The following is a 22089-nucleotide window of genomic DNA, read 5'->3' on the forward strand; positions in this document are numbered from 1 at the left end:
TGAAATTTATATTTATATCTATTTTGTAAGCTAAACTCAATTTAATTCAAATTTAAACATTAAATTTTCTATCATAGAATTATCTAGTATAAATTATATGTAATGTAATGTGTAAATTAATTCAAATTTAACATTAATTTTTTTACCATAAAATTATCTGGTGTAAATTATATTAAAATTATCTAGTGTAAATTATATTTTGTGTAAATTATTTATCGTAAAATTTTATGATCAAATAGCCCCAAGGGATAGCTCAAATGGTCGAGTTCCCGTTGCTAAAAGCACTTTCCCAGTTTGGGAGGTCACGGGGTCAAATCTCCTCGACGCCCTCGGGGTTAGGCATGTTAAGATTGGCCTACAGGAAGATCCCTTCGGGTGGATCTGCCCCGATATTTTCCCGTGGATGTAGCGGCCACTCAGTGACCATGAACCACAGCTAAAAAAACAAATTATGATCAAATTTATATCTATTTGGTAAGCTAAACCTATTTTAAATTTACATTTATATCTATTTTGTAAACTAAACTCCTTAAATACTAAAAATTTTATGATAAAATTGTTTAATGTGTAAATTAATTATTGTAAATTTTTATGATAAAAAATTATATTTATTTTAAACTTTTAATATTCCAAACATTAAAAAGATGAAATTTGAACATTAAATTTTTATGTTATAATAAAAAATACCTTGAAATAGATAATATTTTTAATTAATCAATTTTCATTTATAAAGATATTATAAAAATATTTGATGTTTATTTAATAATGACATGACATTCCCACACTGTAATTGTTAAACACCTCTCGCACAATCTATTCCCACTAAACTGTAACACAATCTATTCCATTCCCATGGTTATTCTATTCCCATGTAACACAATCTATTCCATTCCCACAATATATTTGGTGTTTATTTAATAATGACATGACATTTCCCACACTACAACTGTTAAACACCTCTCGCACAATCTATTCCCACTAAACTGTAACACAATCTATTCCATTCCCATGGTTATTATATTCCCATACGCACCTCTCACACAATCCATTCCCACTAAATTGTAACACAATTTATTCCATTCCCATAGTTTTTTCTATTCTCATACTACGCACAGGCGCGACCATGTAATAGAGTCGAATTAATAGACTGATCACTGTACCAATTCCATCCAAGTTATGTTCGAGACTCCAACCATTTTTCCTCTTACCAAACCAAGCCAAATCTCAGCTCACAGCGCAGCAGAGCAGGGCAAACAAATAAACACGTTCTGGTCACACACACATGATCTAAGGTCTTTAGAAAAAAAAAAAAACGTTTTTCCCCAGAATCCACGCCATTATTTATAGATTCCCGGGGAGATCCCATCAAAGTTTTCAAAATTTGGGCTCAAGTTATTCGCAATTCTGCTAATAAGGAAAGAGAAACAAATATTTAGGTTGACAACATGCAAAATAGTGAAGGCAAGGAAAGACAAAATATGACAACAAACATAATTATTAAAGAAATGAAAGACTATGGGAAAAATGAATGTACTATTGAACTTGCAAGAGACTTTTTGAAAGACAAGTTGTTATGGCAAGGACAAATATGCCAAGCATGGAGGGTGGGTAAGTTTAACAAGGAGAGAGCCAAACCCATAAAAGCCATTATGCCTAGCTTGCATGATAAAATATCATTCTAAATAAGAAACATCTTTTGAGAGGTTCTCGTTTTTTCCTAGAAGAAGATTTAACTATAAAACAACAGGCGGAAAGAAGCGAGGAAATTTTAAAAGTTAAGGCAGTAAGAGATGAAGACAAGAGAGCATGGATTCATAAAGGTAAAGTTGTGATAGCGCGATTTGGACCTCTTTCCAAAATAGCGCAGCAAGAAGGTAATAAAGAAGAAGTAACAAACTCTTCAACAGGAAATCAGAAAGCAAGGTCAATATGGGAAAGCGGGGACAAAGACTCAAATGTGAGTCTTGCATGTCAAAATAAATAGCGATCAAGTCATACCCAGGGTTCCTTAAGATTAGTTTGTTGGAACTGCAGAGGTTACCGATGGAGACGAGGACCTAGGTTAGAGCCTATTGCAAAAAATAGACACATAATTTGCCTCATAGAAACATATGAGCATGAAGGGTGCAAGACACCTCTGTTTGAAAGATATTGGAAGATGGCAGTGTGGAACAAGGCAGGGAATGGAAAAGGGCATGGGGTATTATGGTTTTAATAAGAGAGAAAGAAGGATGTCTCATTCAATTAGAAAAAAAAGACTCAAATCAGCAATTCATTTGGTTTAAAATATCAGAAAATGGAAACCATATCAGAGTTGCAACATGATATTTTGCGCTGCGGGTTCCAAAAATCTACGAAGGTAGAGGATTTGACCACAAAGACCCATTTGCAGCCTTAAAAGCGGATATTGCAACATATTCGCAGCTAGGTGAAGTCCTTATAGTTGGTGATTTCAATGCTAGGACTAAAAGTGAGTAAGCTAGCATTCTTTGATGTAAAGATGATTGTGACCCTATTTGGCTTACAGAAAAAAGTAATCATTAGTGGAAAAGAATTTCAAAGGACAAGGATTGCAATCTCTTTGGCGAACAATTGCTTAGTCTATGTGGGGCCTTTGTTTTAGTCATTTGTAATGGCTTAACTAGATGGGCAAAGTCCGGTAACTTCACTTGCAATACTTACAATGGAGCAAGTGTGGTAGATTTATGTAATTTGTTCGCATGGTTTGTAAGAGAAAATGGAGAAAGTTTTGGTTGGAGATCAGCTGTGGGACTTGAAATCAAATCACAAGCCAATTTATTTATGTTTCTCTTGGATTGGAAAAAACAATTAGACTCAAAAATTCAACATGTCCAACAAAATCTCTCACAGCACAGAATTCTTTTGACCCCAAAAAATTGTAATACCTTCAAAATGACACTAGAGAGGCTCTTTGAGAAGGAGAAAATTACAATTCAAAGCCTTCATAGTCATGAATTAACACATTTAATTCAATGCGCACTTGCAAAGTGCAAAAGAGAAAAACTTAAGTCTGCAACAAATTGTTTTCTGGTTAATGATTGGTTTGACGAGGAATGCAAAAAGGCAAGGAGAATGTGGAAAAAGTCAAACAATGATAACATAAAGCTCAAAGCTTACAAACTATTACTAAGCAAAAAAAGGTCGATTTCATGGTTTCAAGGAGGGCAGAACAAATCTTCCTTGGGAAAAATAATCCCAAATTATTTTGGAAAGAGGTCCAACCGAAAAAGATACAAATTGGAAATAATATTAAAGCTTCTAAATGGTTTGACTATGCAAGACAACTCTATGAGCAGATTCCCAATGTTGACCCTCCCCCCTTGGCCAACACTGATACTGAAATCTTCACGGTACAAGAGGTAGAGATGGGTATCAAGAAGTCGAGTGTTGGAAAAGCAAAAGATTTAGTTGAACTCCAAGCAGAATATCTAAAGTGGGGCTCAAAGATTCTTGCACCTCACATTACAAAAATCTTCAACAACATCATACAACAAGGGCTTCCCATAGATTGGACAACTAGTCTAGCAATACCACTTTTCAAAAGCGGTGACTTCAATAATCCCTCCAATTATAGGACCATGATAAACCCTTTGTTTGCAAAGCTATTTGGAAGCATGCTAGAAAACAAAATTAGCAGGTGGGCAGAAGAAAGAGATAAGTGTGGTAAAGCAAACAAGCTTTAGACCTAAACATCCACAGTTGATCATTGTATAACTTAAGGCACATCATTGAAAAAGTTTGGGAGATAAAGGAAGAAGTATTTTGTCACTTTGTTGATTTCAGAAAAGCGTTTCACTCGGTTCCTAGGGATAAGCTTTGGCATGGAATGCAAGAACTTGGGGTTCCTAAACATTTGAGAGCAGTGGTACATAGGTTGTATGAAGAGGTAAAAGTCAAAATTAGAACTTCAGCAGGCATTTCTAAAAGTTTTAGAAGCGATATCTGGGTCAAGCTAGGTTGCCCACTCTCTCCTACCCTTTTTGATTTATATATCGACAAGTTTGGGTGGTTAAATTCGCAAGGGGGTGATGGTATCTATTTGGGCAAGTTTGTTATAATGTTTTTTTTGTATGCAGATGACCTTATCCTGGTCGCTAAATCGGCTTTTGGTTTGCAAAATAACTTACTCCCTTGAACATTTTTGTATAAGTATGGGGATGCAATTCAATATCAGCAAAACAAAAGTAGTGGTCTTCTCTAAGAAAAGAAAACATAACCAGCGTAAGTTCTACTTTGAAGACAACATTCTAGAAGAAGTTGCGGATTACAAATACCTCAGAATTGACTTAAACAAAAATCTAAGCTTGAATGGTTGTAGAAAGAAAAGAACTATGGGGGGTTAAAAAAGCATTTTATGCTTTTCAAAATAGGTGTAGAGAGGCCGAGTAATGGCACTGGAAAACCACTCAAACTCTTTTTGGACTTCCAGTGATTTTAGTGATTCTCTATGGTTGTGAACTATGGGCCAGCGATACATCCGACATGCAATAGAAACAAATTGAGAATATTCAAAAGCGTTTGATTACAAACAAAATTAAGATTAGAAGTGTAGTTCCTTGTTTGATTACAAACAAAATTAAGATTAAACGTACAGTTCCTTATGATATCTTGTTAAGTGAAACAGGGACTGCTCCTATTGAAGCAATTGTTATGGTGCGAGTCATAAGATAGTAAAAAAAATTGAGCAAATGGAAGAGGGTAGATGGCCTAAGGTTGTCTTTAATGATGGATTGTGCAAGAGCAAAAAAAACTTGGATGCAGTAAAATAACAAATGGTTTAGTAAATGGGGTATTTGCTTGAACGCGTGCCCCATAAATAGCAAAGAGATAAAAGCTTTTGTTATGGAAAAGTTTAACAAGCGTACTTGGGATAAGGAGCTAGGAAGAAAGAAAAATTATTATATTGAAGTGTTTAATCCCACTCACAGTCATCAACCAAAAGCATACATAGAGGCCAATATATCTTGGAGAGCCAAAATTCTTATGGCTCAATTAAAGACTAATTCTCATCAACTCTGTGGTGAAACAGAGCGCTGAAAAAGGCCAAAGGTAGTGTAAGAGGAAAAAGTATGCATTTTTTTTCTTCCGGAAAAGTGGAAACAGAAAAAACAACATTTCATTTTAGAATGTGCGGCCTTCAAAGACAACAGGGAAAGTTATGCAGCTATGCTGGTAGCTAGCTCTTGAGATAATCTATTTAGCGAGGGGTTTGTCGATAAACTGAGAGCATTTATTTTGAAGCTTCACAGAAAAAGCGTTGAATATATCAAGCAGATGAAGAAGCAATCTGTCCCATAGGCTATCTTTAACCTCGTGGACGTTAAAATAATTTCTTTCTTTCTTTCTTTCTTGTAAAAAAATCGTTTTATTTTCGTCGTGTATCGTAAAGCAGAATTAGATTTCCGTGTCTTTTTTAAGTCTGCCACCAACTCAGATATTTTGTTTTAAATAAATTACTTCTAAAAGTCTGCCACCAACTCAGATATTTTGTTTTAAATAAATTACTTCTAATTAGACACTCAAATAATTGCGTTACTTTACTTAAAACCCACCCTTGCTATCGAAAAGCAAGGAGAAAAAGAAGATTTTTGTCTTTTTATAATAGCTCCTGGACCCTGTACATATTGATCCCTGCCACATTTCTCATGAAGATTTTTGTCTTTTTATAATAGCTCGTGGACCCTGTACATATTGATCCCTGCCACATTTCTTAACCATATATAGCGATATGCACATGGACTTGACTACTGCATTTAAACCTATCTAATTATTGATTCAGTTGTCCATAGTTCCACCCGTTACAATGTCATTGAAGCCAACACAATTGTAATTTCGTCCATAAATGGAACAGGAAAATCCCAAGAGTATCATCATCGTTGATAGTCAATAGCAGTTCTCCTCGAGCTTGCACGGCAACAATACAGTTTATACAGGCAAAATTTTCACACTGAAACTAATGTATGGAATAGCGCACAGATAGAACGCCACAATCTTTGGTGAAAAGACTATACAATACTATAGTAAATCCATCTGGTATACTACCAAGGAATATCCATCAAATTAGTCACATTGCAGTTAAAGGTTAGCAAGATAAAAAAAATGGCCAAAATAATGAGCTCACATAAAAGAGTGAATTCCAAAGGGCTTGCCTCCCAAAGGAAATGGTCGGTCTTAAACAGTTCGGTGTTATTTCCACATCAGTAACCAGTTGGTTGTACTTGCACTCAAGCTGTTATGGAAACCACAATAATCAAGTGCCCAAATGAAGTACATATAATTTCTAGAAATTCAGTTGTTATGCTAAATAATCACAAACAAATAAAAGAAGTCGCGGCCTAAATTTCTCTCTGATGTACAACAGTTCCGCCTCACAAAAGTTTCAGAGTGAAAATCAGTTTTGAGCCTCTGGAGCATGTGTCAACCAGGATAGCCATTTTCCAACCTCTCGGATAGCCTGGAAAAACAAACCTGGGTTACTATTTGTCCAAAACAGAAACACTTAACATTGAGGTCCCCTTGAAAGTTCCGTAGTTAGGGTTTATTCACAAAATTATGCATACCCCAACAATAGTTACTGGTTCTCCACTCTAGAAAAAATATATTGCATATTCGAACGTAAAGTACAGGTATGAGAGTAATATGAAAGAACATGCCTGGTGTTTCCCAGGAGTCGTATCCTCAAGGTCGTCTTGCCAACTAAAATAAGTGTCCTCTAATATTACCTGTAACACAAAATAGTAGCACACTGATAACAACTCCAAAATAAAGATATAGACTAGCAAATTTAGTGAAGTAGGATAGATGACAAATATAATGTGATTCACAACAGAGTATCCACTTGATGTTCTGCTTAGATGGGAACGCAAAGTCAATCCCATCTTTGAGAGAACAGCTTTAGTAAATTCCAGTGAACCTATAACAGAATGGCACTAAAATATATAAAAAAGGCATCTCGACAGCAACTCAACACAGATGGAACTAACCTCCTCGACATAGAAATTATTAAATAGAGCAGTCATGAGTCCCACGGGATGGTCTAATTCATTAACAAATAACTGGATTCCTGTGATATCTGCCAATCAAATAGACCAATATCATAAAAATCAAGCACAAACAAAATATTTTCTAATATATAAATATTAAATATACATCAATATTCCAATATCAATAAAAACATGTTTCAACTGGATACTACACCAAATATCAAATAATTTCACTAACTACGTAACATCTACAATAACTGGAATGATGACCACGTTAAATGAACAGAAACACCTATCCAGTTTTTGGATGTAGTTGAGGTCAGGCTAATATACACAGTTTTTGAAGGTTAGACATAAAAGTTATGTTAACAATTTATCGAGACGAGGCCTATCATGGTGTTAAATTTCGGTTCTTGTTATGAACCCAGTACCAGATTCCTTCTCATCATAATGTGTCCACTACAGGAAAATGTCGCCTTTTGCCCCATTATACTGAAATTTTTATAGTTGTCATTTTATTTTGGAAGCTGCATCAAGAAGCATACCCTAGACGTTGGGGGTTGCACTACATCACACGGACTTCCTTCAGATTATGTACTAGGTCTTAACAAATATTACTGGAAAGCAAAATGTATGTTCGTTCCCTGCTTCAAATATTTCAATCATTTCTCAAGTTCTTGCGAAGTATTAACCATAGACAGGTATATCATTATATCCTTTTCGTTGTAGCCATCAGATATAAAATGCAAATGGCATTGCTAAACCTAGTTTCTTTATTGTTCATTATATGTACTATGTACAATAGAGACGAATAATTTAAGCAATATAATATATTCTCACACGATATACTTCTTCAATACACATCCTCCATATGATGTATTTTGTGATTAGACAAAACCATTCACCATTCTGATTATTCATCAAAACTGATATATGGTTTCTGTTGTCAACTACAACACATTTTATCGCACGTGGCCTCCCCTTGCAATCAAATTTATAAGTGGTCCTTAGCAACTTCTCCAAGTCTAAAATGCCAGGCTATATAGAGAAGAAACATATCATCACAATGGATCTGGATTTGAAACTAAAACACACATGTTTGTACAGAAATAAACATGGATCCAGCCCTGCCATACGTTTTTGAAAACTGGGGATCTGTATACAAGGAGACTGAGTATGACTTATGAGGATTTATTGAAGATGGGGTTTCTATCAAAGGATCAGAGAAGGAACAATTGTGTCACTAGTTGGAGCAGTAAGCGAAGACCATCATCTTCTCCATCAGATGGTCTTCCAACTATTACAGCCAATTTGGGGAGAGTGGAGGAGATGGAGTACAAGTTAAGAGGATTGGGATTATTGAAGGGGAGGTTTCTATCAATGATCAGAGCAGGATTGATTGTGTCACTGATCAGAGCAGGGAGCAAGGACAATTATTCCCACTGGAGAGATCTTAGACTATACCTTCCCTTCTTCAGTCATGAGATCCAGCTGAATGATCAAAGTGAGGGCAGTGTTTCGTTCAAGGATAAGAAAGAACTTTCAGGGTCCAGCATCATCTTCGTCCAATTCACATAAGAGATAGATATGTCAACAAGGGTGTGAAGAAGATTTCAGTTCTGATGGAACGGAAATCAATGGTGGGATTGAAGAGCTGCAGCAGCGATCATTTATTGGCTTTGGCAGGAAGAAATAAGCATTTTCTGATCTAATCTTGTGGATCATTTCAGTCTTTGTTCTGCCTAGCAAAGGGCAAGATCTGTACGCTCCTTTAAAAAAGGGTTTCTCCCCTTTCTAGTTTGAATCCACCTTGGTGTGGTTTTTCCTGAGGACCTATCTTCAAATTTATAAGAGGTCCTTAGCATATCCTCCAAAGTCCAAAAGGCCTAGCTCTAGAGAGAACCATAGCACCACAGTAGAGCTGTATTTGTCTCTGTGCTTTTGTTTTCTCTTTCTTTCTGTGGGCTCGTCTTCCTGGCATCAATTTGCATTTTCTTGAACGCTAAGGTTCCACCAGTGGGGAAGGCCTTGGGCTCTTATTAGTACACTGCTCAGGAAACCTTAAAATCTCGAACGTGTTCAAAGATGGCTGGTTTTAATGGACATAAAAGGAACGCTCCCTGATTTGTTCACACTGATCTGTGGAGTTACGGATTGGCAGCAAACACTGGATTATGAAAAAAAATCCTTTGCATTGTTGGCATTGCAAAAACACTAGTCATATACTGGAGGATTTCTCTCTCGATTCAAGAAGCGGAAAGCATCTGTTCAATCTCCAGTTTCTCGAGATGAATAGAAATCACATCCTTCATGTCCTTTCTTCAAGCAACGAAACTAGTCATATCCTGCAGGATTGCCCTTTCAAACCATAAGAAGGCTAAAGAGGAGAAAGGGCTCAGGAGGTGTAGCATTGATTTGATCTCGAGTATCTCAAGATAAAGGGAAAGCAGATCCTTCCTTCATCTACACTCTTCAAGACATAGTCTCTTCCAAATTTGGGTCATTTTCCAAAGAAATTTTCAGTGATATCCCAGGGGTAGGTGACAGATCTGTTGGCTATTTTGAGTCATCTTTGGTATCTGAAGCCAATCTTTTAAGTTTTGACACAGTAAATGAACCTTTCATCACCTGGATTAGACAACACTACGCATGATGTTGGTTATATGTTCAAGTTCATCTTTGAGTTTGGGTTCTACCTTGGAGACCTCGGAAAAACCCTCTCATGTCAAACTATTCTTTGCTCTTTGGGTTTGTACAGGCCACGTTGTAATTTCCTTGTGTGGTATCATTGAAAAAACCTGACATTTATCCTAGAAAACAAGATGTATAAAGTCAACATAAAATATTTGAACTAGAAACATGTATATAAAAGCCATTCTTGAGTTTTTTTATAATAGTATGCAAATTATGATAGAAGATTGAAAAGTTTTAGGATCCGGAGAAGGTGCTATTTTTTAGGTAAAAGATAAGGGTTATAGCCCCATACTTTTCCTTGTTATTTTTTTTTCAAATGGCTTCTTGGGGATTCAGGTTAACATTTTCAGCAAAGCTGGAAATAAATCTCTTAATGGATTCTGCATCACTTCCAAGCCAGCAATGCATCCCATGCGGAACAGGAACTTGGTTGAGGCTCCTCCCATCAACACATAGTTCATCTTTTGGATCAGTCATTAAACTCCCAAAACAAAGCCATCCATAACCATCCATAGCAGTAAGCATACATGGAATCCAAGAGAAAGCAATGGATTCAAATGAACAAGAAATCAAATCAATTCCCTAACCTATGGAAGGAGGCTGCTACCCATAGGCTACATCAAATGTACTCAAACTTCAATTGTAATTCTCTGTATCATTCCCACATCCGAATATGGAGGTTGGGGATTAAATAATGTCTATGTTACCAGATCCATTGACCCTAGACAGGATTCGATCTGCATATCCCCACATAGGAGACAGATTGGAATCCAGATCCTTCTGTATCCACTCCAAAACAGCACAATGACTCTTAGCTTGTCAATCATTGACAGATGCTGTGGCATGCTGAAAAGATGCACTACAAAACAGTGTTGAAAAAATCAGCATTGGCAAAAAATTGGCAAGGGTCCAGAAAACAAATTATCGGAAACATCAACAAACCACGGGACATATTAAAAAACTCAAAGTATAAAATCAGAAAAAAAATATCAGCAGGAATCGATAAAAATCGGCAAAAATTGGAAAAAGTTGCCAGAGGAAAAAATCATAATTTTTTCAGGCCGAAAAAATTGGCAATTTTATCAACACTGCTACAAACTGCAGTGGCAGAAGGCTGAGTTCAGGGTTATGTTCAGTGATCAACTGTAGCAGCAGAAGGCAGAGTTTTAGGGTTAAGTCACATGGGGTGGTCAACTGAATCGGCGGAAGGTGGAATGAGTTTCAGGGTTAAGTCATGTGGAATAAAATGCAATTGGTTGACAAACATGGAAATTGATGAAAATAGGGAACCCACCTGTTTTTTTTTAAGCTGGAAACAACTTATATTAATATCAAAAAGAGAATTACATCACCAGTATCCAAGAGGGCTGAAGCATTAATACCACAACACATACTCCTCATGAGGGCCCAAGAAATGGACACTTATTTTCCAGCCACTGAAATATAGCAATAATACCATATAAGGGACGATAGAAACATGAGCCACATGGCCAACAAGGACAATGGAACCACAGAACAGTAAAGACAAGTGCCACAACACATATCATGAGGCAACTGACGGAGAAGACAGAGCATTGGAGTAACAGTAAAAACAGAGCAGAACAGACAAATACAACAACATATTCCACGAGCTGCTTGGCGAAGGCAGCAGAGTATGCAAGCCGTATGGAAAGGGCATATAACCATAATGAAACCATGTAACCAGAAAAAGAAAATTGCCAGTGCCCACAAACCCCAGATACCAGCAACTTTACCCATGAGCAGAAAATCCCAGGAGGACAGTAAACCAACGCCCAACCACCAGAATACCATACGCATCAGAGGGGCAGCTCGAAACACTGGAAATTAAGGTGACAGAGGTGAAGGGGTGAGCCTCACCTCCATCATGCCAATGCTCGTACCTGTGTCAATTCATGAGACACAAGGTGCATTTAAATTGATGAGACATCAAACAGACACTCCAAGCTTTCACGACCATGCGTCGCCACACAACCCAAGACATGGGACAAATGTGGGTCTGGCACACTGCCCAAAACAACTAACTCCTGAGCCGTGGACGCACCCCCGTCGGGGAACCCACCTGTTTACAACACAAGATAACAGGGAACTAAAATCCTGACTGGTTAGACAGTATGGCAGATAACAAAAACATTTAACAACGCTGATCGGATGTTAGATAAGTTAAAGGCAGGGAGCCATACAAGGATCAATGTGAGTGTGGTAATAAATTTTAATCACTAAGCTCATATCTCCAAGGCTTATATATCCACCCTCCACTACATTCCCCCTTTTGTTACTAAAGTCATTGTCAGATTCCAAGTAGGACCTAGAAGGACAATCCAACCCCTTCAATGCCCCCACAATCAATATATATTTATGACACAGGCAGGGTGGCAAACCAGGGCATATCATTGATTTCAATCATTCTCCTTGTTAATTCACCGCATCGGATGGTTGAGTATTCTTAGGGGAAATATTTCACTCAATGTTCTTAGTGGAAGATTTGGTACAGAAAGCAGAACCCGCCCTCCATCACTATAGGCCAGCGAGAGAAGGGCCACAACTGAAAGAAATAGTTAATCCATTAGATTTAACTTACATTAGTTGACAACTTTGGAACCAACCATGATAGTTATATTAAGTTAAATAATTACATTTAACTTACATTATACCAATAATCATACTTTATTTTTATAGTAATGGCCAAGCCAGACACCAAAATGTAGTATGAGACCCCTTGTTTATGAGACAAGGGGCCTGCCTCTGTTGCATGAGACCCCTTGTTTATGAGACAAGGGGCCTGCCTCTGCACAATGATTTGACTGCTAAAGTTTACGAAGCTGTATATACTCTACTCCCCCCTGGATTTGAGCCTGTGACCTCTTAAGAACAAACACATGTTCTTAACCACTAGGCCCACTCATGTTGTACCTTACAAGAGATAAGTAGGTATATAATACATGTAACTTATATTATAAGTAACATAAGTGAAATCCTAAGTGGACTAATTATTTTTTATTTACAAGTATTAAACAATGTTGTGAAAATCGCGATATTATCATTTTATCGTGATTTTTTCCCGAAGCTGATATTATCGCGAGTAATAATTGCAGATTTTTTTTATACCCGATAATTTGAAAAGGGATGCTAAATGTTCGAAATGCAATTTTTTTTAAAAGAAACAAATAATTTTTGGGTTGGGCAGCTTAATGATCAAGTCTAGGCCCTAGTATTGATATGCTATTCATGGTAATGTTAAATTCTTAAAGTAAAAAGTAATCTTCATTTTCATCCTTTTACTTAAATTTTTAACATTACCATGAAATAACTCAGGATGTTTGAGAGTGGTTCCGGCCTCATTGGATTTCATATGGAGAAAGTAGAATTTTAGATTTCATTCAAAATTCAACAGACTTATCAGTTTTTTAGGATTTCAAGATTGGGAGATTGTAATGTTTCCAGGTGACACCACCTGCCCGGGCTACCCCTGCCACCAGTAGAGGACGTGGTCTACCTCCTATAGCTCCTACTTCTAGTTCTTCAGCTTCTAGAGCACAGCAGACTCCACTGCCAACTCCACCAGCGCCAGCATCTACATCTAGAAGGAAAGGGAGAGCTGTGGCATTTTCTCACAAGAGGGGCAAAGGAAATCAATAGGATTAGACTTTAGTTATTTTCTTCATTTTATTGTATATGACATTATGACATGATGAGATACATTATTATATTTTTTGTCGATATTTTGAGGTTGAGTTGGGACTCAGGAGTCAGGACTTACTATTCAGGACATGATTCAATGTTATTTGTGATTTTAGCACTAGAAATTATATTAAACAACTTATATATTAGTTCTTTTATCATATTTATGTGTCAATATATTTATTTTATGTTGTAGATGGTTTAGATATTAAAAAAATTGAAAAAAACTAAATAATTTTGTACCAAACGATTTTTTCCCGATAATTACGATTTTTTCCGATTTTTTCCTCGCACCGATATTATCCCGATAACGATTAATGCAACATTGATATTAAAAGTTAATTATTTTATGGGAGTATTATATGTTACAAATATGTAAGCAGTATATACTAAAGTTTTAAACACATAATAAGTTTCACTACTGGGCTAATTTTCCATGTTTTTTCCCGAAATGATTCGCCCAAATTCTTAGAAGTACACCAAATCCTTAAAATTTGAATTTGAATATTTTTACAAAAATATCCCCAAACATTTTAAACATTGTGCCTGTTTGGGGCAATTGTAGTGATAACAAGTGTGTTGATGCGCACAGAAGTGAGGAAACAAGATGAGGAGGGGAGTTGGGAGCTTAACCCAATAAGGCCATCCTTAGAATTTGAATTTAAATATTTTTACAAAAATATCGCCAAACATTTTAAACATTGTCCCCTGTTTGGGGCAATTGTAGTGATAACAAGTGTGTTGATGTGCACAGAAGTGAGAAAACAAGATGAGGAGGGGAGCTAGGAGCTTACCCCGATAAGGCCAACTGTGGGATCTGGTCCCATACCAATCACATAGGCGAACCCTTATGGTTTGACATTAAAAATAATTAGTAAGACAAATATGGATCTTTAAAATTTTCCTTGCAAATCCATATCGGAATCCCAGTAATTTAATGTATTATAAGGTGTAAATGGAAGAAAATGGTTCTTTTGTTAAGATGCTTATATTTTGATCTCCCACCAATTTGAAGGATAAAATATTTAATAATGTAAAACATCATGAGATATTGAATAGTTAACATTTTAAACATGTGACTACTCAATATTTTGACATATGACATATGGTCCATCTACATGTAAATGGGATCACCTTTTACATGTTGAAGGTGAAGGTGACATAAGTACGTGGAAATACACGATGATACCAAAGTTCATGTGAAGCTGGTAACTTCTATCGAAGATACATATCCAAAGTCCAACGAAGTAAGAGAAATGTCAAAATCATCGCAATGATGCCAAAAACATTGTTGGTTGATAAGGCCAGTAGAAACCTATTGGAAATCAGTGTATCTACATTTCCAAGAACGTCTAGGTAAAAAGTAACAAATATTCTTCAAGGCTGACACCAAAACTAATTATCTACTTTATTTTACGAATTAGTCAACTAATGTATCTGACCATCTTTGGACAAAGCCCATTAGATAACACTAGACAATTATTCAATGTAAAAGGGTCCTCTTTACTAAACAAGGCCCACTAGGTAGTCAGTACTCATTAGAAATGGTACCACAAGCAGACAAGGTTTTGCTATTGTGACTCTATTTAAAGAGCTAGGAGACTATGAAATGCTTTTGTCGAGTATTGTTGCATTTGGAAAGGAAATCTGCTTAGTAAATATTCATTCCGCCTGTTGACACCTAATCTTCATGATTGGGGAATTTGTGTAAATAAATAAATTAGGAATGTGAACAGTCATCGGGAGATGAACTGAACAATCACTCCTATTGTATATAACAATAACCTACCTATGGAATAATAGACGAATCAGTTTTACTGCCTTTGGAGAGTTACTGCCTGGCCTGACATGGTATCAGAGCCAGCACCATTTTTGGCTTCTATCTGCCATTGTAACTCCCTTCTGTCATTTCTTCAGAAATTTGTCAGTTTGTCCTGCATTTTCTGCCAATTTTTGTAACCTCCCATGCTCCTCTGACATAGTCCACACGCTACTGGCCTCCATACATTGTTGGCCTCCATACGTTTCTCTCTCTATGCTGCTACCTCCATACGCTGCTCTCTCCACGCTGCTGGCCTCCATATCTGCATGAAATATTATGAAGGATTGAATGTTGATGCATTGAAGCTGGAGGCGCTGTTTGGTATATCTCAGTTGTTACATTATTTTACTCCGTTAATTGCGCTCTAAATTCTCGTTTGCAGTCGTCTGGTGTTTACGCTTCCCCTGTTTCGTAAGGCCCAGCGATTCGAAACCTGGGGCGAAGCTGCGCGTCGTAGGGACGCTTCTTGCTGTTCTGTTCGGGAGGCCATCTTACTATTGGTCGAGACAGTCATTATTGACCTGTGGAAAGCGAAAATTGCCTTCATCAGTCTCCGTTCAGGCGTTTGTTCCGTGAGTTAGGAAGAGATCTTGGTATTGTAAAGCAAGGGTTTCTTCTGTCAGGTCAGAGGTTCGTTTCCTCGCAGCATTTTTTTTGCCCGGAAGATATTTCAGAGGCCCATACAGTTCCAGTTTTTTTTTACATTGGACGTTGCAACCACTACGCAACAAATGCACAATCAATTGTTGGCTCATGGTGCAAATTCTTATACCACTATTGGCTCATATCATGCGACAACCACTCCTTCGGTTTAATACGCAACTCTTCCCATACCATTCTGTTGGCCTCAATCGGAATCCTGGTTCATAATCCGCATACCACATTTTATGCCTTCTCCCTTCCCAATTTTGAACGCTGCCATATAGCATTGCTCCTCCATACACAGTCAGCTCCCAAATCATTGTGCCACCACCCTTAGCATACACACTGCATATAGTCAAAGGTTATACGATACTGGAACAACGAGTTGTAAATCGTGGTCGTGTTGCTTACTTTGGCAAAGTGAAGGCCACGGGTGGTATGCCTTTGCTTCTCCACATTCCCAACCTGGTAATACACCTCCCACCGTTTCGGTGTTAATACACTGCTGCATTTTTAATATAATGCTTGTTTTTTAAATACACCACTTTTTGATACATGTGTTGGCCTCCATATAACTCGGTTCACCAAATTGCCCATATACGTTAAGCCTCCTCCATATACACCTTCCCATATACCCTTCCCTAATAATATCTTTGCTCTATACAGATCAGATTGTAATTTTTTACACCAGAAGTACATTTTTTATGACCAGAAGTTTTTTTTTATCAACAGAAGTATTTTTTTACAGAATGCATTCAATCATCTCTATGGTAGGAATAGTTCTCACTGGCAAGGAGAACTATCCTGAATGGTCCCGGATGATAAAACACACCCTCATCTTCAATGAGTTGTGGAAAGGAGTGTGTGTCGGAGAAGGAGACAATGACCCAATACAGCCTACCTCAGACAAAGAGCTCGTCATTTGGGAAAACAAGAACGGCAAAGCCTATGCATTAATCGCAACATCTGTAAATGAAGAGGTGAGTCGCCATATTTTATCATATTCAACTGCCTTTGAAGCTTTACAAACGCTGAAAGAGCTCTACAACTCACATTCTGCACTTGAAGTTGTTCAACTCATGATTAAACTCTTCACTCTTGAACTGAAAAATAATGATCCTCTTGCTCTTGCATCTGAAGTAAAATCTATAATGCATGATATCAAATCCACTGAGGTTGAGCTGGATATCCCTCTTATTGCTTTTCTCAAGGCACTTTATCCTACTTACTCCAACTATCTTGAGTCATTGCAAGCAAATGGAAATCTTAAAGATATAACCTTTGACTCTCTTGTGAAAAAGTTTGCTGAAAGAGAGAAAGCCTTTGGAAAGAAGACAGCCCCTGAATCTTCTGAAGAGACTGTGTGCCTTGCTCATAAAGAAAAGCATCCTGCTGAAGATTCTACAAGAGGAAGAGGTGGACGAAGAGGAAGAGGAAGATACTTCAGAGGCAGGGAGCAGACATTCTCAAGGAGAAAAGGCAGACTTACACTGCATTCGCTGCAAAAGAAATGGATCACATGATGCTTCTACATGCAAGCTACCATGGGACAAAATTGAGCAGAAAAGAAACCAACAGAAAGGTAAAACTGATGATACAGACAAAGGTAAAGCACCTGAATCCACTCACTATATTGAGGCACAATGTAACATTGGAGTAAATGAAGATTTGTTTAATGCTTCACTTGCTTCTTCGAAAAATGATTGGTTGCTTAATTCAGGAGCAACCTGTCACATGACTCATAGAAAAGATTTTTTTGAAGATTTCACTGACAATGTTGATGGAGCAGTATACTTTGCAGATCAGTCAAAAATCAAGCCATCAGGGCTTGGCACAATCAGGCTTAAACTGCCTGGTCTTCCAGACTTTCTTCTGGATCATGTTCTATATCTCCCACAGCTCAAAAGAAACTTGTTGTCCTTGTTTCACATCCGTCAGCAAGGTCACTCCGTTCATATGTTTGATGGCAAGCTTGAGGTAAGAAAAGCATCTGACCACTCACTTGTCATGAGGGGAATAGAAGAAGAAAGGCTTCTCAAACTGCAAGGAACCTCTGCTCATGCACAACATTTCTCATATATTTCTCATCATGAAGAAGGTACACTTCCATCAAGTTTATTATGGCATGCTAGATTTGGACATTTAAACTATGACAGTCTCCGCTTATTGAAGAAAAATGGTGTTGTTGGTTTGCCTACAATTCCTAGGAAACATAAGCAATGTGATGCTTGCATTCTAGGAAAGCATAGCAAACAGTGTTTTCATGATTCACATTCAAGAGCACATAGGAAGCTTGAACTCATTCATTCAGATTTATGTGGTCCAATGCTTGTTCCTTCTGCAAATGGAAATAAATATATCATGACATTTATTGATGATTACACCAGAATGTGTTGGGTTTATTTATTGAAGAACAAATCTGATGCCTTTCAAACATTCAAGAATTTTCATAAATGGATTGAAAATTATGCAAAATCTCATATTGGGTCTATTCGCACTGATAATGGAAAAGAATACATCAAATGAATTTGAAAACTATCTTCGCCAACATGGGATCAAACATCAAACCACTGTGCCTTATAATCCCCAACAGAATGGTGTAGCTAAAAGAATGAATAGAACAATCTTGAATATGGTACGATCCATGCTTTCCTTCAAAAATGTAAAGATAATGTTTTGGGCTGATGCTATTCTATGTGCTGCATATATAAAGAATAGATGTCCATCTAATGCTATAAGAAACAAGACTCCTTCTGAATTGTGGTATGGACATGTTCCTTCGGTAAAACATCTCAGGATCTTTGGTTCCACCTGTTATGCTTTGATACCAAAGGTACATAGAAACAAACTTGGTGCTAGAAGTCGTAAGTGTATCTTCCTGGGGTATTCAACAACCTCCAAAGCATACCGCCTCTATGATGAAAGTAAATAAAAAGTTTGTTGTATCTAGAGATGTAATTGTTCTTGAATCATCCAAATCTGACAATGTTGTTGAGCGGCAACTTGATCGCTTGGATAGATTCGCAAAAACGAAATCATTTCAAGAATTTTATAATCAGATTCCACATCTTGAAGGGGGGATTCCTATACTAGATCAACATGTGGAATCTTCTTCTGAAGAACAATCTCCCCTACATGAAACTCCAACAATGGATGATGCTTTAAGTGATGTAATTGATAGAATTGGGAGACTCAATCTTGATTCAGTTCCAACTCAATCAACAGAGCAGCCTGGACCATCTCAGAAAGGTCCCCCAAAGTGGCTGACAAAGACACTTGAAAGTGTTCATCCTGATGAAATTGGAAAAACAGGAACCAGAAATTCAAACCGACAAAATGGAAGTGATGTAGATGACTCTAATTCACCTGTTGATATGGATGTTACTTATGATTGTGAATTGAACTTGTCTACAGATTTTGAACCAACTTCCTTCAAAGAAGCTGCTTCTCATGATGAATGGAAAGAAGCGATGCAAAAGGAGTATGATGCCCTCATAAAAAAATGGCACTTGGAAGCTTGTTGATCCTCCATTTGGAACCAAACCAATAGGCTGCAAGTGGGTCTACAAGAACAAGTACAAAGCTGATGGTTCACTTGACAAGCACAAAGCTAGGCTTGTGGCAAAAGGTTTTGCACAGAAGGAAGGGGTCGATTATGAGGAAACTTTTGCCCCCACAGCAAAATGGGCCACCATTCGAACACTCTTTGCACTAGCAGCTCAGAACGGTTGGAAACTCCATCAAATGGATGTAAAAACTGCCTTCTTGAATGGAGATCTAAAAGAGAATGTTTTTATGTCCCAGCCTGAAGGATTTGCTGTGAAAGGACACGAACAAAAAGTATGCAAACTTGTGAAGTCCTTGTATGGCCTCAAACAAGCACCACGAGCCTGGTATGAAAAACTAACTGAGCATCTTCTGAAACTCAACTTCAATCATTTTGATCTTGATGATGCAACTTTATTTCAGTGTTCCACGGGGACGCATCCCCCAGGGTGGGGTGCGCGCACCCCTCGTACCCCACGCACCCGGGACGGGGAGACTCTTGGGGGTGCGTTTCCCCACGTCCCCCTTTTGGGGAGACTCGGGGAGACGCAAGGGGGTGCGTTTCCCCAATGTGGGAGACTCGACTCCCCGAAAGGGGTACTTCTGGGCGTCCCCCCCAAAAATGGGGTTCTTCTGGGCGTCCCCCCGAAAATGGGGTTCTTATGGGCGTCCCCCCTTCATTTTTGTCTAATTACCCTTTATAAACCAAAAAAAAATATATAAAAAAATGAAAATTAATTTATTAAAAAAACATAAAAAATAAAAATAAACTAAATTAACAATTACAAATAAAAAATTACATGAACAAGTTAGGGTTAACTCCACTTTTCAAGTTTTCATTCTGCCGCCATTCATTATGCTCTTACCTCAACGCATTTTTTTCTTCCATCTGCTCTCACTGCGCCCACGAGAGCTTCAGCGCATCCTCACTCTTCTCCACGCAGCGGTTTGCTGTTAGCACTTAGCAGTCGTTGCCCAACAGGTGTTGGCAAAACAAAATTAGCTAAGGCTCTTGCATCCTATTTATTTAATACTGATGAAGCTCTAGTGAGGATTGACATGAGTGAATACATGGAGAAGCATGCAGTTTCAAGGCTAATTAGAGCACCACCAGGGTATGTGGGTTATGAAGAAGGGGGACAGTTGACTGAGTCTATACGTAGAAGGCCTTATGCAATTATTCTGTTTGATGAAATTGAGAAGGCACATACAGATGCCTTCAATATTCTACTTCAGATTTTAGATGACGGAAGGGTCACTGATTCTCAGGGTCGAACTGTAAGCTTCACCAACACTGTCATTATTATGACTTCAAACATTGGTTCTCAGTACATTCTAAGTAGGCTTGATGATGAACCTGGCTCAAAAGAGGAACTGTATGAGAGAATGAAGAACAGGGTTATGGAAGTGGCTCAAACGACATTCCGCCCTGAGTTCATGAATCGCATTGATGAGTATATTGTTTTCCAACCTCTAGACCGTGAACAAATTAAGAGCATTGTAAGATTACAGGTATGTGGTTCATCTATCGTCATTCTTTTAGTGAAAACCAAAGCGAAATAGCGGAGGTTGGTCAGATATATTAGAAGTTAATTTATTTATAACTTTTTGATTTAATCATATAGAAACAACTGTTTGGAATATATGTTAGTTTCAGTTATTATTTTGGTTTTCAATGTAAATTATAGAATGATGTAAATTATAGAATGATGATTGATGAATGATAATTGATATGGATCAATGTACATTGTATTTGAATATTTGAATTTCATATTGAATTTTATTATTGAATCTTATGGTATTGAATCTTGATGAATTAGCATTATTGAACAATGAATATGAACATGAAAATTTCAAAATTATATACATATATATAAATTTATAATATATATAATTAAAAATTATATTATATATACCTCGACGTCTCCCCGTCTCCCCTAAATTTCCCTAAAATTTCAGGGTTCTCCCACACGTCCCCTTTGTGCGTCTCCCCGCACCCGCGTCTCCCCGTCCCGGAGACTTGGTGGAACATTGCTTTATTTGTCAAGAAAGTTGGCAAAATAGTTGTATATCTTGTGGTATATGTAGATGATCTTTTAATGACAGGGAACAATGAAAGTTACATTGCATCCATAAAGAAGGAATTGGGGAAAAGCTTTGAAATGACTGATTTGGGCTATGTTCATTACTATCTTGGCATTGAAGTAACCCAACATCCAAAAACATTATTTCTTTCTCAAAAGAAATACATTGGAGATTTGTTAAACAGATTTGGCATGACAGAGTGCAATCCTCTTTCTACTCCAATGGAACAAAACTTAAAGCTCACATCTGTTGAAGGAAATGAATTTGAGGATGCAACAAAGTATAGACAGCTTGTAGGAAGTCTCATCTACCTCACTACTACCAGACCAGACATTTCATTTGCTGTTGGAATCCTCTCCAAGTTTATGCGAAAGCCTTGTGAGGGACATTGGTCTGCTGCAAAAAGAGTTCTAAGGTACTTGAAAGGAACTCAAGACCTTGGAATCAAGTATACAAATGTGGACAACTTCAGCTTGATTGGATACTCTGATTCAGACTTCAATGGAGACAAAGAAATTGGGGTATCTACTTCAAGATATGCTATGAGTCTTGGATCAGGAGCTATCTCATGGAGATCACGCAAACAATCAGTTCCAG

The 22089-nt window shown here is 37.5% G+C and overlaps 1 protein-coding gene and 1 pseudogene across 1 annotated transcript in view; one reads left to right on the forward strand and one right to left on the reverse strand.

Moving 5' to 3' along the window:
* Nucleotides 1-6013: 6013 nt before the first annotated feature.
* The window catches only part of LOC149151953 (eukaryotic translation initiation factor 4G-like), a 109839-nt gene continuing 93763 nt past the window's right edge, over nt 6014-22089 (reverse strand). The window contains 3 exon segments of the mRNA XM_089446014.1: nt 6014-6475; nt 6675-6743; nt 7005-7093. Of these exon segments, the coding sequence (XP_089302140.1) occupies nt 6413-6475; nt 6675-6743; nt 7005-7093 (221 nt within the window). The 3' untranslated portion in view covers nt 6014-6412.
* On the forward strand, nt 15486-20970 carry LOC149151954 (chaperone protein ClpB3, chloroplastic pseudogene; annotated as a pseudogene).

Source organism: Pinus tabuliformis, chromosome 9, assembly GCF_031772625.1.
Source record: "Pinus tabuliformis cultivar Carrire ecotype Pingquan chromosome 9, CPIR1, whole genome shotgun sequence".
NCBI lineage: Eukaryota > Viridiplantae > Streptophyta > Pinopsida > Pinales > Pinaceae > Pinus > Pinus tabuliformis.